The sequence below is a fragment of the Schistocerca piceifrons genome, chromosome 1 (assembly GCF_021461385.2).
Source record: "Schistocerca piceifrons isolate TAMUIC-IGC-003096 chromosome 1, iqSchPice1.1, whole genome shotgun sequence".
Taxonomy (NCBI): domain Eukaryota; kingdom Metazoa; phylum Arthropoda; class Insecta; order Orthoptera; family Acrididae; genus Schistocerca; species Schistocerca piceifrons.
In genome coordinates, this window is record NC_060138.1 from 469,696,321 (window position 1) to 469,710,217 (window position 13,897).

The 13,897-nt window shown below is 40.4% G+C and overlaps 1 protein-coding gene across 1 annotated transcript in view; it reads right to left on the reverse strand.

Annotated features, from left to right (window-relative positions):
• Positions 1 to 3,097: 3,097 nt before the first annotated feature.
• The window catches only part of LOC124739511 (odorant receptor Or2-like), a 44,824-nt gene continuing 34,024 nt past the window's right edge, over positions 3,098 to 13,897 (reverse strand). The window contains exon 3 of the mRNA XM_047248616.1: positions 3,098 to 3,157. Coding sequence (XP_047104572.1) covers positions 3,098 to 3,157 — 60 coding nt within the window. The remainder of the gene's footprint in view (positions 3,158 to 13,897) is intronic.

Consider the following 13,897-nt stretch of genomic DNA (forward strand, 5'->3'; position numbering starts at 1 on the left):
CAATGCATTTGGCAATACGTGTAACGACATTTCTCTCAACAGCGAATAGTTAGCCTTCCGTAATGTTCGCACATGCATTGACAATGCGCTGACGCATGTTGTCAGGCGTTGTCGGTGGATCACGATAGCAAATATCCTTCAGATTTCCCCACAGAAAGAAATCCGGGGACGTCAGATCCGGTGAACGTGCGGGCCATGGTATGGTGCTTCGACGACCAATCCATCTGTCATGAAATATGCTATTCAGTACCGCTTCAACCGCACGCGAGCTATGTGCCGGACATCCATCATGTTGGAAGTATATCGCCGTTCTGTCATGCAGTGAAAGATCTTGTAGTAACATCGGTAGAACATTACGTAGGAAATCAGCATACATTGCACCATTTAAATTGCCATCGATAACGTGGGGGCCAATTATCCTTCCTCCCATAATGCCGCACCATACATTAACCCGCCAAGGTCGCTGATGTTCCACTTTTCGCAGCCATCGTGGATATTCCGTTGCCCAATAGTGCATATTATGCCGGTTTACGTTACCGCTGTTGGTGAATGACGCTTCGTCGCTAAATAGAACGAGTGCAAAAAATCTGTCATTGTCCCGTAATTTCTCTTGTGCCCAGTGGCAGAACTGTACACGACGTTCAAAGTCGTCGCCATGCAATTCCTGGTGCATAGAAATATGGTACGGGTGCAATCGATGTTGATGTAGCATTCTCAACACCGACGTTTTTGAGATTCCCGATCCTCGCGCAATTTGTCTGCTACTGATGTGCATATTAGCCACGACAGGAGCTGAAACACCTACTTGGGCATCATCATTTGTTGCAGGTCGTGGTTGACGTTTCACATGTGGCTGAACACTTCCTGTTTCCTTAAATAACGTAACAATCCTGCGAACGGTCCTGGCACTTGGATGATGTCGTCCGGGATACCGAGCAGCATACATAGCACACGCCCGTTGGGCATTTTGATCACAATAGCCATACATCAACACGATATCGACATTTTCTGCAGTTGGTAAACGGTCTGTTTTAACACGGGTAATGTATCACGAAGCAAATATCGTCCGCACTGGCGGAATGTTACGTGATACCACGTACTTACACGCTTGTTACTATTACAGCGCCATCTATCACAAAGCGAAAAAAGTGGTGCAACTAAAACATTCATTTTTCTTTACGTACTACACGAATATGTAATAAAAATGGGGGTTCCTATTTAAAAGAAACGCAGTTGATATCTGTTTGACCTATGAGAGCGCCATCTAGCGGGCCAACCACAGCGCCATCTGGTTTCCCCCTGCAAGCTAGACGAGTTTCGTTCTTTGTAGTTTTTTCGTTTGATGCTTATTTCGTGAGATATTTGGCCCGGTCACTATCAATGGACCACTCTGTATAAGCACCGACATATAGTGCAAAGGGTTAGTTTGGCATTCGTGTCTTCCCGACGTACCTGCGGTAAATACGGTAACGTGAACTATGGCGACGTTATTACCAAATGCGTCCAAACAGGACCAACGTGCTGTTATTCTTTTCTTGGTTGCCGAAGGACACACTTCGGTACACATCCATAGGAGAATGAAGAATTTGTATGGCGAACCAGGACTTTCGAAAATCACCGCCGAGGAATGGTGCACCAAGGGCCCCTACTGCTTCATGATAAAGCACGTCCCCATGCCGCAAAATTAACGTCGTAACGCCCAAATTACGACATCTCAAGTGGGAGACACTCGAGCATCCGCCCTAAAGACCTGGTCTCTCCCTGTGGAATTACACGCCTTTGGTCCCTTAAAAAAGCCTTGAGGGGTTGACGATTTCTGCCGGACGAGGATGTGCAGCAGTCAGATACGGCGTTTTACCAAACGGTTATCTTCAACCTGGTGCGTCGGTTGGATGATTGCCTCAGTGCTCACGACGATTTTGCCTGACTGGCATACCGATTCTGGGCTGTTCGACTTTCGAACAGAAACGTTTTGATCGCACCTTAGGTCTTTCTAACTTAATTTGAGCTCTGTCATTGGGAATTTTCACAACCTGGAATATAAAGACTTTTAAAACAGCGTGAAACAAGGTTTTTAACGTTTTTTCATACTTAAAAAAATGGTTCAAATGGCTCTAAGCACTATGGGACTTAACTTCTAGGGTCATCAGTCCCCTAGACTTAGAACTACTTAAACCTAACTAACCTAAGGACATCACACACACCCATGCCCGAGGCAGGACTCGAACCTGCGACCGTAGCATCAGCGCGGTTCCGGACTGAAGCGCCTAGGACCGCTCGGCCACAGCGGCCAGCTTTTCATACTTAAACCATTAATTGGATTTCACTGATATGAAACAAGTTATGTATATCTACATTAGTTATCTACGTACGAAACATCGGTATAATAAACTAGATAGTTTCAAGATATACAAAAATAATTGATATATTTGGAAGGACAGACAGCATTGGTCGTACATTTTTGTTTATTATCGCAAAATCGATTTTCTGTCACTTAGTGACCATCTTCAGTGCTGTAATATATAACTTAAATTAGTAAACACTGGTGTCAATACTAATTTAAGTTATATATTACAGCACTGAAGATGGTCACTAAGTGACCGAAAATCGATTTTGCGATAATAAACAAAAATATACGACCAATGCTGTCTCTCCTTCCAAATATACCCATTATCTGGTCGTAGTGCACAGGACACTATGGAGTGGCCAATCAATAAAAATAATTGATTTTCTTAGAAGTAAGATTGGTGGACTTATGCTGTTCTGGGAGTCACGGCTTCTGATTGACGTTACATCTGACGAGTTGTGACCGGATTAGTTTATATACCGGTATGTCTAATAATGATGTTCAGTGAAAAGAAGAAAAATTTTTAATCTTTAGTAAAGGTAAGACGCTTTTTCTTGATTTGCACAGAAATACCTTTATTTACATACTACACATGTTGATCAGACAGTAGTCCAAATTATTATATTGTATTATATTGCCCGGAATACCTGTTATCATAAAATGCAAAGAATTATATCCATCGACGCCATTGCATTTGTTTCGCTCTGACTTAAGTTGTGTAATTCCAGTGGCGTCAGCCATCTCGTGGAGTCACTTTTTCGTCTGCACCTGGTACAGCATGTTGAACAGCGTATACGATCCATTCAGTATCTGTGGGATAGAATACACTTTGTAATATCCAAGTGAGACTGTCATAATTAATAATCTAACCTTACACTTACAATTTGTTCTGAAAACTAAAGCCAGAAGCAAAACAGTGATCCTTAGGCGCACGGAACTGCTTTCCTTCACTTGAGATTTCACGTTCCTCCATGCATCCTTTTAACAGCGGGAAGATGACGACTTTTACGCGTCACCGCGGCCACCTTTATGCGCAACGCGTACACTGACATCATGGTTACTGCTATTCGCAAGCGCCCTTTACATCGCATAACCGCAGTCGTTATGTCTGTAGAGTCATTCTTTAACGGAAATAACAAAGGATACCGCACTCTTCTCAAGAGTTCTTGGAAGAGTCCTTGAAAGTGAGCACAAATGTGCCCCGTCGGCTTGAGACCCTCAACAGACTTCCAGAACCGTATTTTAGTGTGAAAGCGCGACTTGTCAGTATCTTGCATGGGATTGTTTGTGTGTAGGCCTGCTGTAGTGCCCCCACCGATGGTCCAACAAGACGTTCCTGAATGTGGTTTGGACACGAAGTTGAATCTTAACGTCCCGTCGACAACGAAGTCATTGGCGACGGTTCGCTAGCTTTGTTGGGCAGCGTGTGGAAGTCAACACATTGTTGCTTTCATGAAGTATAAAGATCACACTGTTCACTGGTTGTTTAAGGAAACAATGAAAAATTAAATTTTGATTGCCGGAAATTGCGCCTCCAGATGCTGTAACCGACTAACAGCCTCGTCATAATATATGACTCGTCTCTAAGAAGAGCCTTGTGTTTTCAGCGCACCGAAACACGAATCATAGAGGTGTGGGCTCTTCACACTCGTAGGTTATGGGAGTGATTATGTGGACTATCGTTTAGAGACGATACGGACATACGCGGGTGTATCTGGGGGACATCTGCAATAATAAATAGTTTGTAGTTAAAGGTGCCAGTAATACGGTTTTCGTCTATTTTTGCATTGTACGCGATAGATAATAATAATTACTGACATATTAAGTCACTCATGGAAAGCCGCTATATTGGCTTGAATATGCCCTGTCATGAAGAGCCTAGATGCGCTGCTGACATCAGATGGCGATATGCTTATCTCACTGGTTTTCTGCAACGTTTGCTCGTTCATCTTGCTACCGTCGTAACAGAGGCTGCCTTACATCTGAGTCATTCCTTTTTCGTTTACATTAACAGAGCTCGCCTCTCGTATTTACCGCAAGCTAATACAAAGCGAACTGAAGGCTATTTTAGGACACCCAATCCATTGGAATCTTCGCTTCATGGACTGATACCTGTATATTTAATAATTACAAGTGCAGTATACATAGTGTTTCACGATTCTTATTTCACGCTTCTGGGCATTGTAGAGGGGACGTAGAAGATAAAGTTTTTATAAGGAACGTATGTCCAGGAAGGTACCGTAAAACATATTTGGAGATCGATCACTTTCGAATCTCCCGCTTAGCGGCACCTATGCAAACTGAGAAGCGGGCGCCGTCGTAAGTTCCTATAGTAATTGTGATGTCACATAACATTCTCGTTCTTGTACGATAACGGCTGCGGGAGACTGTTACGTTGGCAAGTAGGAGGGGTTGCTGAGTTGCTCCACGCCTGCATCGCACTCTCGACTTTGAACAGGAATTTCTTCGTCACGTAGAAGAGAACCCAACGACGAGTACTCGAAACGTTGCCCAAGCTATGGAGTCCTGTAGAGCACACAGGACTCTGCTGTGTGCGTGTCATGAAGCGGCAGATTTGAAAGTGATCCAAACATATTTTACACCCAAACGGTAGATTTCCGGGCATGGATGCCTTATCAAAATTTTATCTACCAAGTTCCCTCTACAACCCAGAGAAACCTATAACAGGTATTGTGAAACGCCCTTCATAATCAGCGGTGCTACCAAAGTTTCTCTTGGAAATACACTCGAAGAAAAAAAAAAAAGACCCATCATGAAGGAAGTATCCGAATGGAACGGAAATCGGTAAAAGTGATGCACTTGTACAGACAAGCAAATGATTACAATTTCAAAAATTGGATGAGTTATTCATGGGAAAGAGCTTCACAAATTGAGCAAGTCAGAAACGCGTCGGTCTACCTCTGATCCTTATTGAGTTATTCGGTTTGGCATTGATTGATAGAGTTTTTAGATGTCTCCTGGATGATATCGTGCCAAATTATGTCCAAATGGCCTGTTAGATCGTCAAAACACGAGGTCGTTCGAGAGCTCTGCTCATAACGCTCCAAAAGTATTCACTCGGGGAGAGATCTGGCGACCTCGCTGGTAAAGATAGGGCTTAGCAAGTACTAAGATAAGCAGTAGGAACTCTCGCCCAAAGCGAATGGGCATTATCTTGCTGATATGTAAGCCCAGGATGCCTTGCCATGAAGAGCAACAAAAAGAGTCGTAGAAATTGTCGACGTACATTTGTGCAGCAAGGATGGAACAGATGACAATCAAAGAGTCCTGCTATGAAAGGAAATGGCAACCCAGACCATCATTCATGGTTGTCGGGCCATATGGCGGGCGACAGTCAGGTTGGTATCCCACAGTTGTCCAGGGCGTCTCCAGACATGTCTTCGCTGGTCATCAAGGCTGAATTCGAAGTGTGGCTCATCACTGAAGACACTTCTACTCCACTCAATGAGATTCCAGGCCGAAGACATGTGCTGGAGACGCCCTGGACAACGGTGGGATACCAAGAGCGATTGTCTGGGATGCTGCTTCTTTTCATATCAGGGCCACTTTGCTTGTCATCTGTGTCACCCTTACAGTACATTGTGTAAGTAGGCTGTTAATGTTTTCTTATTGGCAACGTTACGTAGCGCTCTGTATGAAAATCACTGGCTGTGCTGTGTGCAGTCTGTGGCTGGTTTGCATCGTTGGCTGCCATTGTAGTGTTGGGCAGCTGGATGTGAACAGCGCGTAGCGTTGTGCAGTTGGAGGTGAGCCGCCAGCAGTGGTGGATGTGGGGAGAGAAATGGCGGAGTTTTGAAATTTGTAAGACTGGATGTCATGAACTGCTATGTATATTATGATTTTTCAACACTATTAAGGTAAATACATTGTTTGTTCTCTATCAAAACCTTTCATTTGCTAACTATGCCTATCAGTAGTTGGTGCCTTCAGTAGTTTGAATATTTTATTTAGCTGGTAGCAGTGGTGCTTGCTGTATTGCAGTAGTTCGAGTAACGAAGATTTTTGGTGATGTAAGTGATTTGTGAAAGGTATAGGTTAATGTTAGTTGGGGCCATTCTTTTGTAGGGATTTTTGAAAGTCAGATTGCATTGCACTAAAAATATTGTGTGTCAGTTTAAGCACAGTCATGTATAATTGTTCAAAGGGGACATTCCATATGGCGACCCTGCCAGGATACCTCACTGGAATCTTCTGATTTTTTCTTGTAGTTTGTGTAATTAGTGTAGCTTTAGTTTATTGCTAGCTTGTAATTGTAGAGATAATCTCCTTTGTAGTTGCAATCTTTCATTGTTGTACAGTAAAACAGTTGTGGAATGCATGTAAATTTGCACCAAGTATTTCGCAGCTGCGCTTGTAATTAACTAGATATTTTTTTCAGTGCTACGTTAATGTGCTCTCCTATTTTTGCTCTTCAAATTGTGCTTTTCTGTGTTATCGTGTGAAATATTGTGACAATAATGGCGTGTGAAAAACGTAACACTAGGCTCCAAAGTAAACTGAGAAATAATAATGACGATGAGCGTAGCTTATCAGCACCACTGTGTAATGAATTAACAGACATTCAAAGTAGTAATTTGGTAATTGTGCATAGGGAAATGGAGCGGGTGGCAAATAATGGTGTAGACAGTGAAACAATTAGTGAACAGGGAAGCATTATCGATCGATCGGTCGGCAACAGCTCGCCTCAGGATTCCGAAATGACAGGACACAAATTGCAAATACTGTAGACTCAGGTTTTGGGTTCTCACCGTTTTCTCAAATGAATCAAGACACATTTTCCGCTTGTCAAAATGTGAACGTTGCCAGTGCAAATTCACTGCCGAAAAGCACTGAAGAACATGTTTCAGACACCAGTGAATTGTTATTACAGTTAATGCAACAAATGGGACAAAGGCTACAAAAGTTAGACACAATGGAACAAAATCTTCAAAAGTTAGACACAACGCTCGAACAAAATCAGAAACAAATGGGACAAAATCCTCAAAAGTTAGACGCAATTGAACAAAATCTTCACACCACACTTGAACAAACACTTGAAGATTTAACTACTGAGTTACATAAAATCGAATCGAAATGTCAAAAAGTCTGTAACCATGTAAAAACACAAATTTGTGTGGATTTCCAACCTATTTTTTCGCGTCATGAAAATGCATTACACAATCACGAAGCAGCCATAAAGGAACTGCAAACTATTGTTCATGAAAATCACGACATCTTGCAAGCTAAAATTGACTCAGCTGCATCTACCGATTCGGTTACGCAACTTGCAAAAACTCAGGAAAACTTAAAGGACACAGTAGATACGATTTCAACACAAATGGACACTCTGAAACTTGGTTCAGAAAAACACACAGAGGAAATAATTTCACTATCGGATAAAGTAGCCGAACTTTCAGATCAGTTCACTAACTTATCTACAGAGGTAGATGATGATATGAATGACACAAGACGTGTAGCCTTCACGGACACTGAAGAGTATGAACAAATTAGAAAATTCAACCAAAATCAAAATCAAATCAATACACAGTACAAAAGATAAATCCGGGAAGTACAAGATCAGTTGGCACAAGTAATACAAGAATTACATATTTCAGAGGACACTCGTGCTCCAGTACGGGAAGAGGGACATAGAAATACGGAACAACCACAAAATAATAACACAAGACATTTCGGAAATTATGAAAGAAATTGGCAAGGTACACCGAATTTTGAGATGGAACCGCCGAAACGATGTAACAATGACATACATGCGACTCGCTGACATGATGATTTTGACTATAAGCTGTTCATTACTACACGTAAATTCAAAACATTTAAGAATTCTGACAACGACATTCATCCACAAGCATGGCTTCATCAATTCTTTCATTGTTTTCTCCCAACTGGCCATTGGAGCACAGGTTAGAATTTATGTGTGGCTATTTAGAGAATGAACCAGGTGTAAGAATGCGATCGGTCATTCACGATTGCCACAGTGAAGGAGAATTTTATCATGCCTTCCTCTCAGCGTATTGGTCTCAAGCTACACAAGACCGAGTAAAACATAGCATCATAATGATGAAACGTTTCGAACAATCTGAATTTTCCAGTCTTATGAAATATTTTGAAGACATGTTGCATAAGAATCAGTATCTTTCAAACCCATACAGTCCCTCAGAACTCATCCGCATTTGCTTAATCAAATTGCCTGAACATTTACGACATATTATTTTAGCAGGACGTTGCAAAGACGACATTGAAGCTTTTCAAGGACTGTTACAAGAACTGGAAATTGACACTGACAATCACGGAACGCGAAAACAGGAGCACAACAATTACAGGTCACATCTGTCACAATTCCGCGATGACAGAAATAATACACGACAAGGCTATTCTTACAACGTAAATCGTGACCAAAACAGACACCACCCGTATGACAACCGTTGGCAGAGTAGTAATAATTACAGGGAAAGATCACCCCTCCGCAGTAATGACTATCACAGAGACAATCAGAGAAACAGACAATATGGGAACCAAAATAATTATTATCAAGGGAGAAAGAATAACTTTAGATGCAACGGTCCAGCGCGCAGTTACGATTCAGGGAGAAATTCTCCACCACATGACTGACAAGAAAGAAACTTTGGAATCTACCGACATGACGACAGACGATATAATTGTAACGACAGACCTGAATTGCATCAGAACTGGCGAGCTTCAAACAGGACAGGGCCTTCCCGTCAAGTGAATTTGTAGAAGTTAGGTCTCCTAATCCCAAAGCGACGCACGCCAACAAAGAGATAGCAGACAATGACTCGCACCGCAGGCAGCCACGTGCGCCGGCTGGCTCAGAGAAAAAGGACATAGGCGCTAACATTGAGAAAAATTCCAGTATTCTTTACCGACATATACCGTATGATAATTGCGTTCAAGTTGAAACTCTGTGTACAGGGAAGAGAAAAGGTTTACACCACATTTCACATGTAAAACCGTTTATTGAAAGATAATCTGCTTTTTAACTTTGTCTTTGCCATACAACTTTTCACTTTACATTACTAGTATGCTTTGTCAGACTTAGAATCCGTTAATATGCAACAATGTTTGAAGTTAAATATCCAGTCAAGAACCAAGAGAACTTATTTAAACAGAAATTACGAATGCATTGTTATAGTGAACAGACGACACAGTGTTGTATTTGTACATTCTTGCTTGTTAGTTGCACGATTACGTAACGACTATCAGGCTTACACACTTAGGACATATACTGGTACTGCTAATGAGATTTTAATGTAACATTTTGATTTACTTGAAGATACATTCTGGATTTAAAGTACTTTCTGTGAGATACCAGATGACACAGTGGTTAGTTTATTTGACAGCTACACGATTATATCACGACGCTACTAATGAGTGACACAATTTATATTATTGCTTTTGCGCTGTATCTGTTTTATATCTGCACAGTTTTTCTGAATTCTTCTGGAAAGTAAAACATGTTTTAGTAGTAACTTTTGTGGTATAGCTACAATGAGACAGCCTTTTTCATAGCACAACAATACGTTACATTATAGTACTTTCTTCATCATGGCAATAAGCATAATAACTACGATATCTATACGCAAAGCATCTCACTTTTGTTTATGATGAGGTGAGTACATTGACTTCAGCAGAACTTTGCTTACAGAGGACGATAACTACGACACTTCAACAGAATTATCTTACAGCAAGACATACATTTAGCGCTACAGGACACGCATTTCAGTGATTAATTTTGTACTTAAAACATTTATTTTTAAAGATTTTTGAATTACAAAGAAAGTTTTCCGTGATACATTTCATTCCATTGCTGTAATCTGTAACACCTGAGGGCATAATTACATTAATCCTCAGGGGGGTACACACCTGCTTTGTGTACCATGTGTTTGGCAAGCACAAGGAGCCATAGCTAATATGGTATTTGCTTATACAACTCTACACATTGGTACCATATTTCTCTAACACATAAATTACACAGCTATCCGATCATTTAACTGAGAGATAAACTTTTTTTTACTACGTCAATGACACATGTTTACACAATTACACAGCTGGATAACTTCACACTTATGAAACTGTATTTTGTCTGTACTGTGTGAACTGTTCATATTTTTTCGGAACCATTGTGATACTATGAGAGCTTTGAATGATGTATTTGGTATGGGATCATGATTTTTAAGGTACGTTTGAGGTAGATGACACTATTGAAATGAACAGAGAATTTTGTTTAGGTTTTGAAATTATTGCAGAAAGCTACGACGTTTTTGAGATTTGACCGAGGTGTTATGATGTTATTATTACGACGACGATGTGTATTATGCTGCTGAGGTATGTTTATGATCAATAAGCTGATGGTACATGAGGAATTTGATTATGCTACATATTTATAATGATGAAATATTGAAGAATGTCTACGAATATGTATATGTGTAATAAGGTAAAGAATAATGAGTAGTGGTTAGGGACGCTGATTTGTGAAAAAGCATGTTGGAAACCAAGAATCGTACTTTAAGAGTTATGAAATGTGTGTAAATGCGTGAATGTATTACAATGCCGACGAAAATTTTTTGGACGCTGTTGTATTTATAGGATTTTGTTTCTACACATTTTTAACGCAAATTCTCGACCTGTGAAATTTTTTATATGAGACTGTCACTGTAGCGCAAACTGCTGTCGTAAATATTTCGGTAAGAAAGCTAAGTGACCTTGATGTAATGCGTTATGGGCGACCAGCTGTGCGAGTCGCCCGGAGAAAAAGCCATTAGGTAAAAAAAAAGGGACCATTAACCTCGCTGTTGACATTCCATTGTAGAAAGCGTCGCAAATGCGACACGCTCATTACTTGGAAACATATTGTACTTTGTGCTACTTACTGAAATGCTTATGAATTGATGGTAAATATTCTTACATCTGCAAACCTGATAATGACAAGTGTCTTTCTACGAGAGTTGAGAGCTACTGACTTACGAAATGCCACATAGCTATTGAATGATGTTTTTATGCTTTGGTTTGCATAATTGCTTATTTCATTTGATATCTGTTTTCCAGCTGTGTTGCAGCATTGGTTTTATAAAATAAACTTAAATGCATTTGCTAATGTGAAAACTTTCTGTCAACAGATCTATTAAATAATTATTTTATGATCCACATTCTTCGAAAAAAGGAGCTCTTGGAATGGAAAGAACAATAAGAAGGGACTAATAACAGTAACTGCATATATAATTTTCTTTTCAAGTACTTGGTAATTTTTTGTAGAATTAGTTTTTGTGGTGCACCACTTTAATGACATAGATATTAAGATGTGAACAGACATTTCCCTTATCTGCATTGTTGTCTTTAGTGTACTATTTTTTCTGCTTGAGCTTTGTCATGTTTAGGTATAAGTTATTGCATTTGCTGCTGCTGTTTGCCAGGCATAGTATTACTGAATTTGACTTTGTATTATTCTGTTAAGCCAGTTTTACTAATGATTTATTTTTATTGTTTGCTGCACATTGCCTTATATTAGTTGTAATATTGCAATTGCTCTGCTAGTTTATTTTAGTGCTGCTTGCTTTACCAATTTGAATTTTTTTGTCATTGCTGTTTGTGTTAATTTGTTATGTGCTGCTGCATTGCCTGAGCTCAGTAGATTTAAGTTAGCTTAAGAGGGTGTAGACCATATAAGAAACTAACTATAATGAATTGGAAGAAATGCATTGAGAAGCTATAAGAAAATGGTTTGGCAAAAAAAAGTACTGTACAGTGGAGAAAAACGATTTTTGAAGGAGGATGTGAACAAAATACAGAAAGCATGTTTGGATAGGACTTTTTGGAAATAATGAAGAACGAAGGGAGATCTCCAAGAAGTAAAGAAAGTTTTGTCTGCAAAATACTGCAGTAAAACAAACCCTGTCCTTTCCTTGTGTAAACCCACTATGTGTTTGTGTACTCTTGTGTATTTCTCTTTTTCCTGTCTTTATGTGTTTAGCTAATAAGATTTATGTTGCAGAATTTTTCAAATACTAAGTTATTTTCTTTGTAAAGATGTTTGGACATTATTTATTTTGTTCTGTTTTAATGCTCATGTGTGAAGTTGATGTTTCAAAAGCTATTCTGATCTTTTATGTATTTACTTATATCATAATTCCTGTACCACTGCTGTATATGTTATTTCGATTCTTTTGTAAAGCCTGTACTACAAATGTTATCTGTATTGTTATGTTTTTAATGATGTATTTTGTACCTTTGTAATTGTATTCTTATGTTATAAAATTGTAATTGACACCAGTTCATCATATTATTAACTTGTAAGTTCCATTTCACTGCACACGTTTCTGTTGGTCATAGTATATGGACAATATGTGAGAAGTAGGGACTGTTAGTGTTTGCACGTGTGTTAATAATTCAGCAAGGGACTGGTTAACAGCATTGCTGGTTCTAAGGGCAATTAGATAAAAACTCTGTGAGTGCACAACTGGTGGTTTATGGACTTGCTGTATTCTCCGCAAGACTCTTTGATGATGATTGTGCACCTGCACAGTCGCAACGGATGGCTTCTAGCCATCTCTACAAGGACTGCAGTGGGGCTGCACCTCTGGTGGCCCACCAATACCGTAATCTCTACCAGGACTACAGTGGGTCTGCTCTGTGACGACCTACCTACCAATATTCTTCAAAACTTCGACTGAAAAATATTATCAAATCATTATTGGCCACTGCCCAAAACAATTTGTAAAATTTTTTGTGGGGAGCATGGGGCTATGTAAGTAGACTGTTTATGTTTTCTTATTGGCAACGTTACGTAGCGCTCTGTATGAAAATCACTGGCTGTGCTGTGTGCAGTCTGTGGCTGGTTTGCATTGTTGGCTGCCATTGTAGTGTTGGGCAGCTGGATGTGAACAGCGCGTAGCGTTGTGCAGTTGGAGGTGAGCCGCCAGCAGTGGTGGATGTGGGGAGAGAAATGGCGGAGTTTTGAAATTTGTAAGACTGGATGTCATGAACTGCTATGTATATTATGATTTTTCAACACTATTAAGGTAAATACATTGTTTGTTCTCTATCAAAACCTTTCATTTGCTAACTATGCCTATCAGTAGTTAGTGCCTTCAGTAGTTTGAATCTTTTATTTAGCTGGTAGTAGTGGCGCTCGCTGTATTGCAGAAGATGAGTGCAGATCAATCTGGGTTGTGATTCTGGACGTATTCTCACGGGCGAGAGGTGAGAACACGTAATACACCCAGGAACATTGTCAAACACCATCGTTTTGGTGGTCTAGATGTTATGGTGTGGAGACGTATAATATTGCATGGGCATACTCATGTGCATTTCTTTGAACACCGCACATTCGCCGATCAGAGGTTTGTGATACTGTAGTATTTCCCACGTGCGTCTTTCCAGAGATGCATTCGGCCCTGATTTCTCTTTTATGGGGGAGGGGGGAGGAGGGGGAGGGGGAGGGGGCAATACGCGACCGTATCGGAAAGAGCAGGTGCAGTGGCGGCAGATGAACTGGCCTGCCCGTTTTCCCAACTC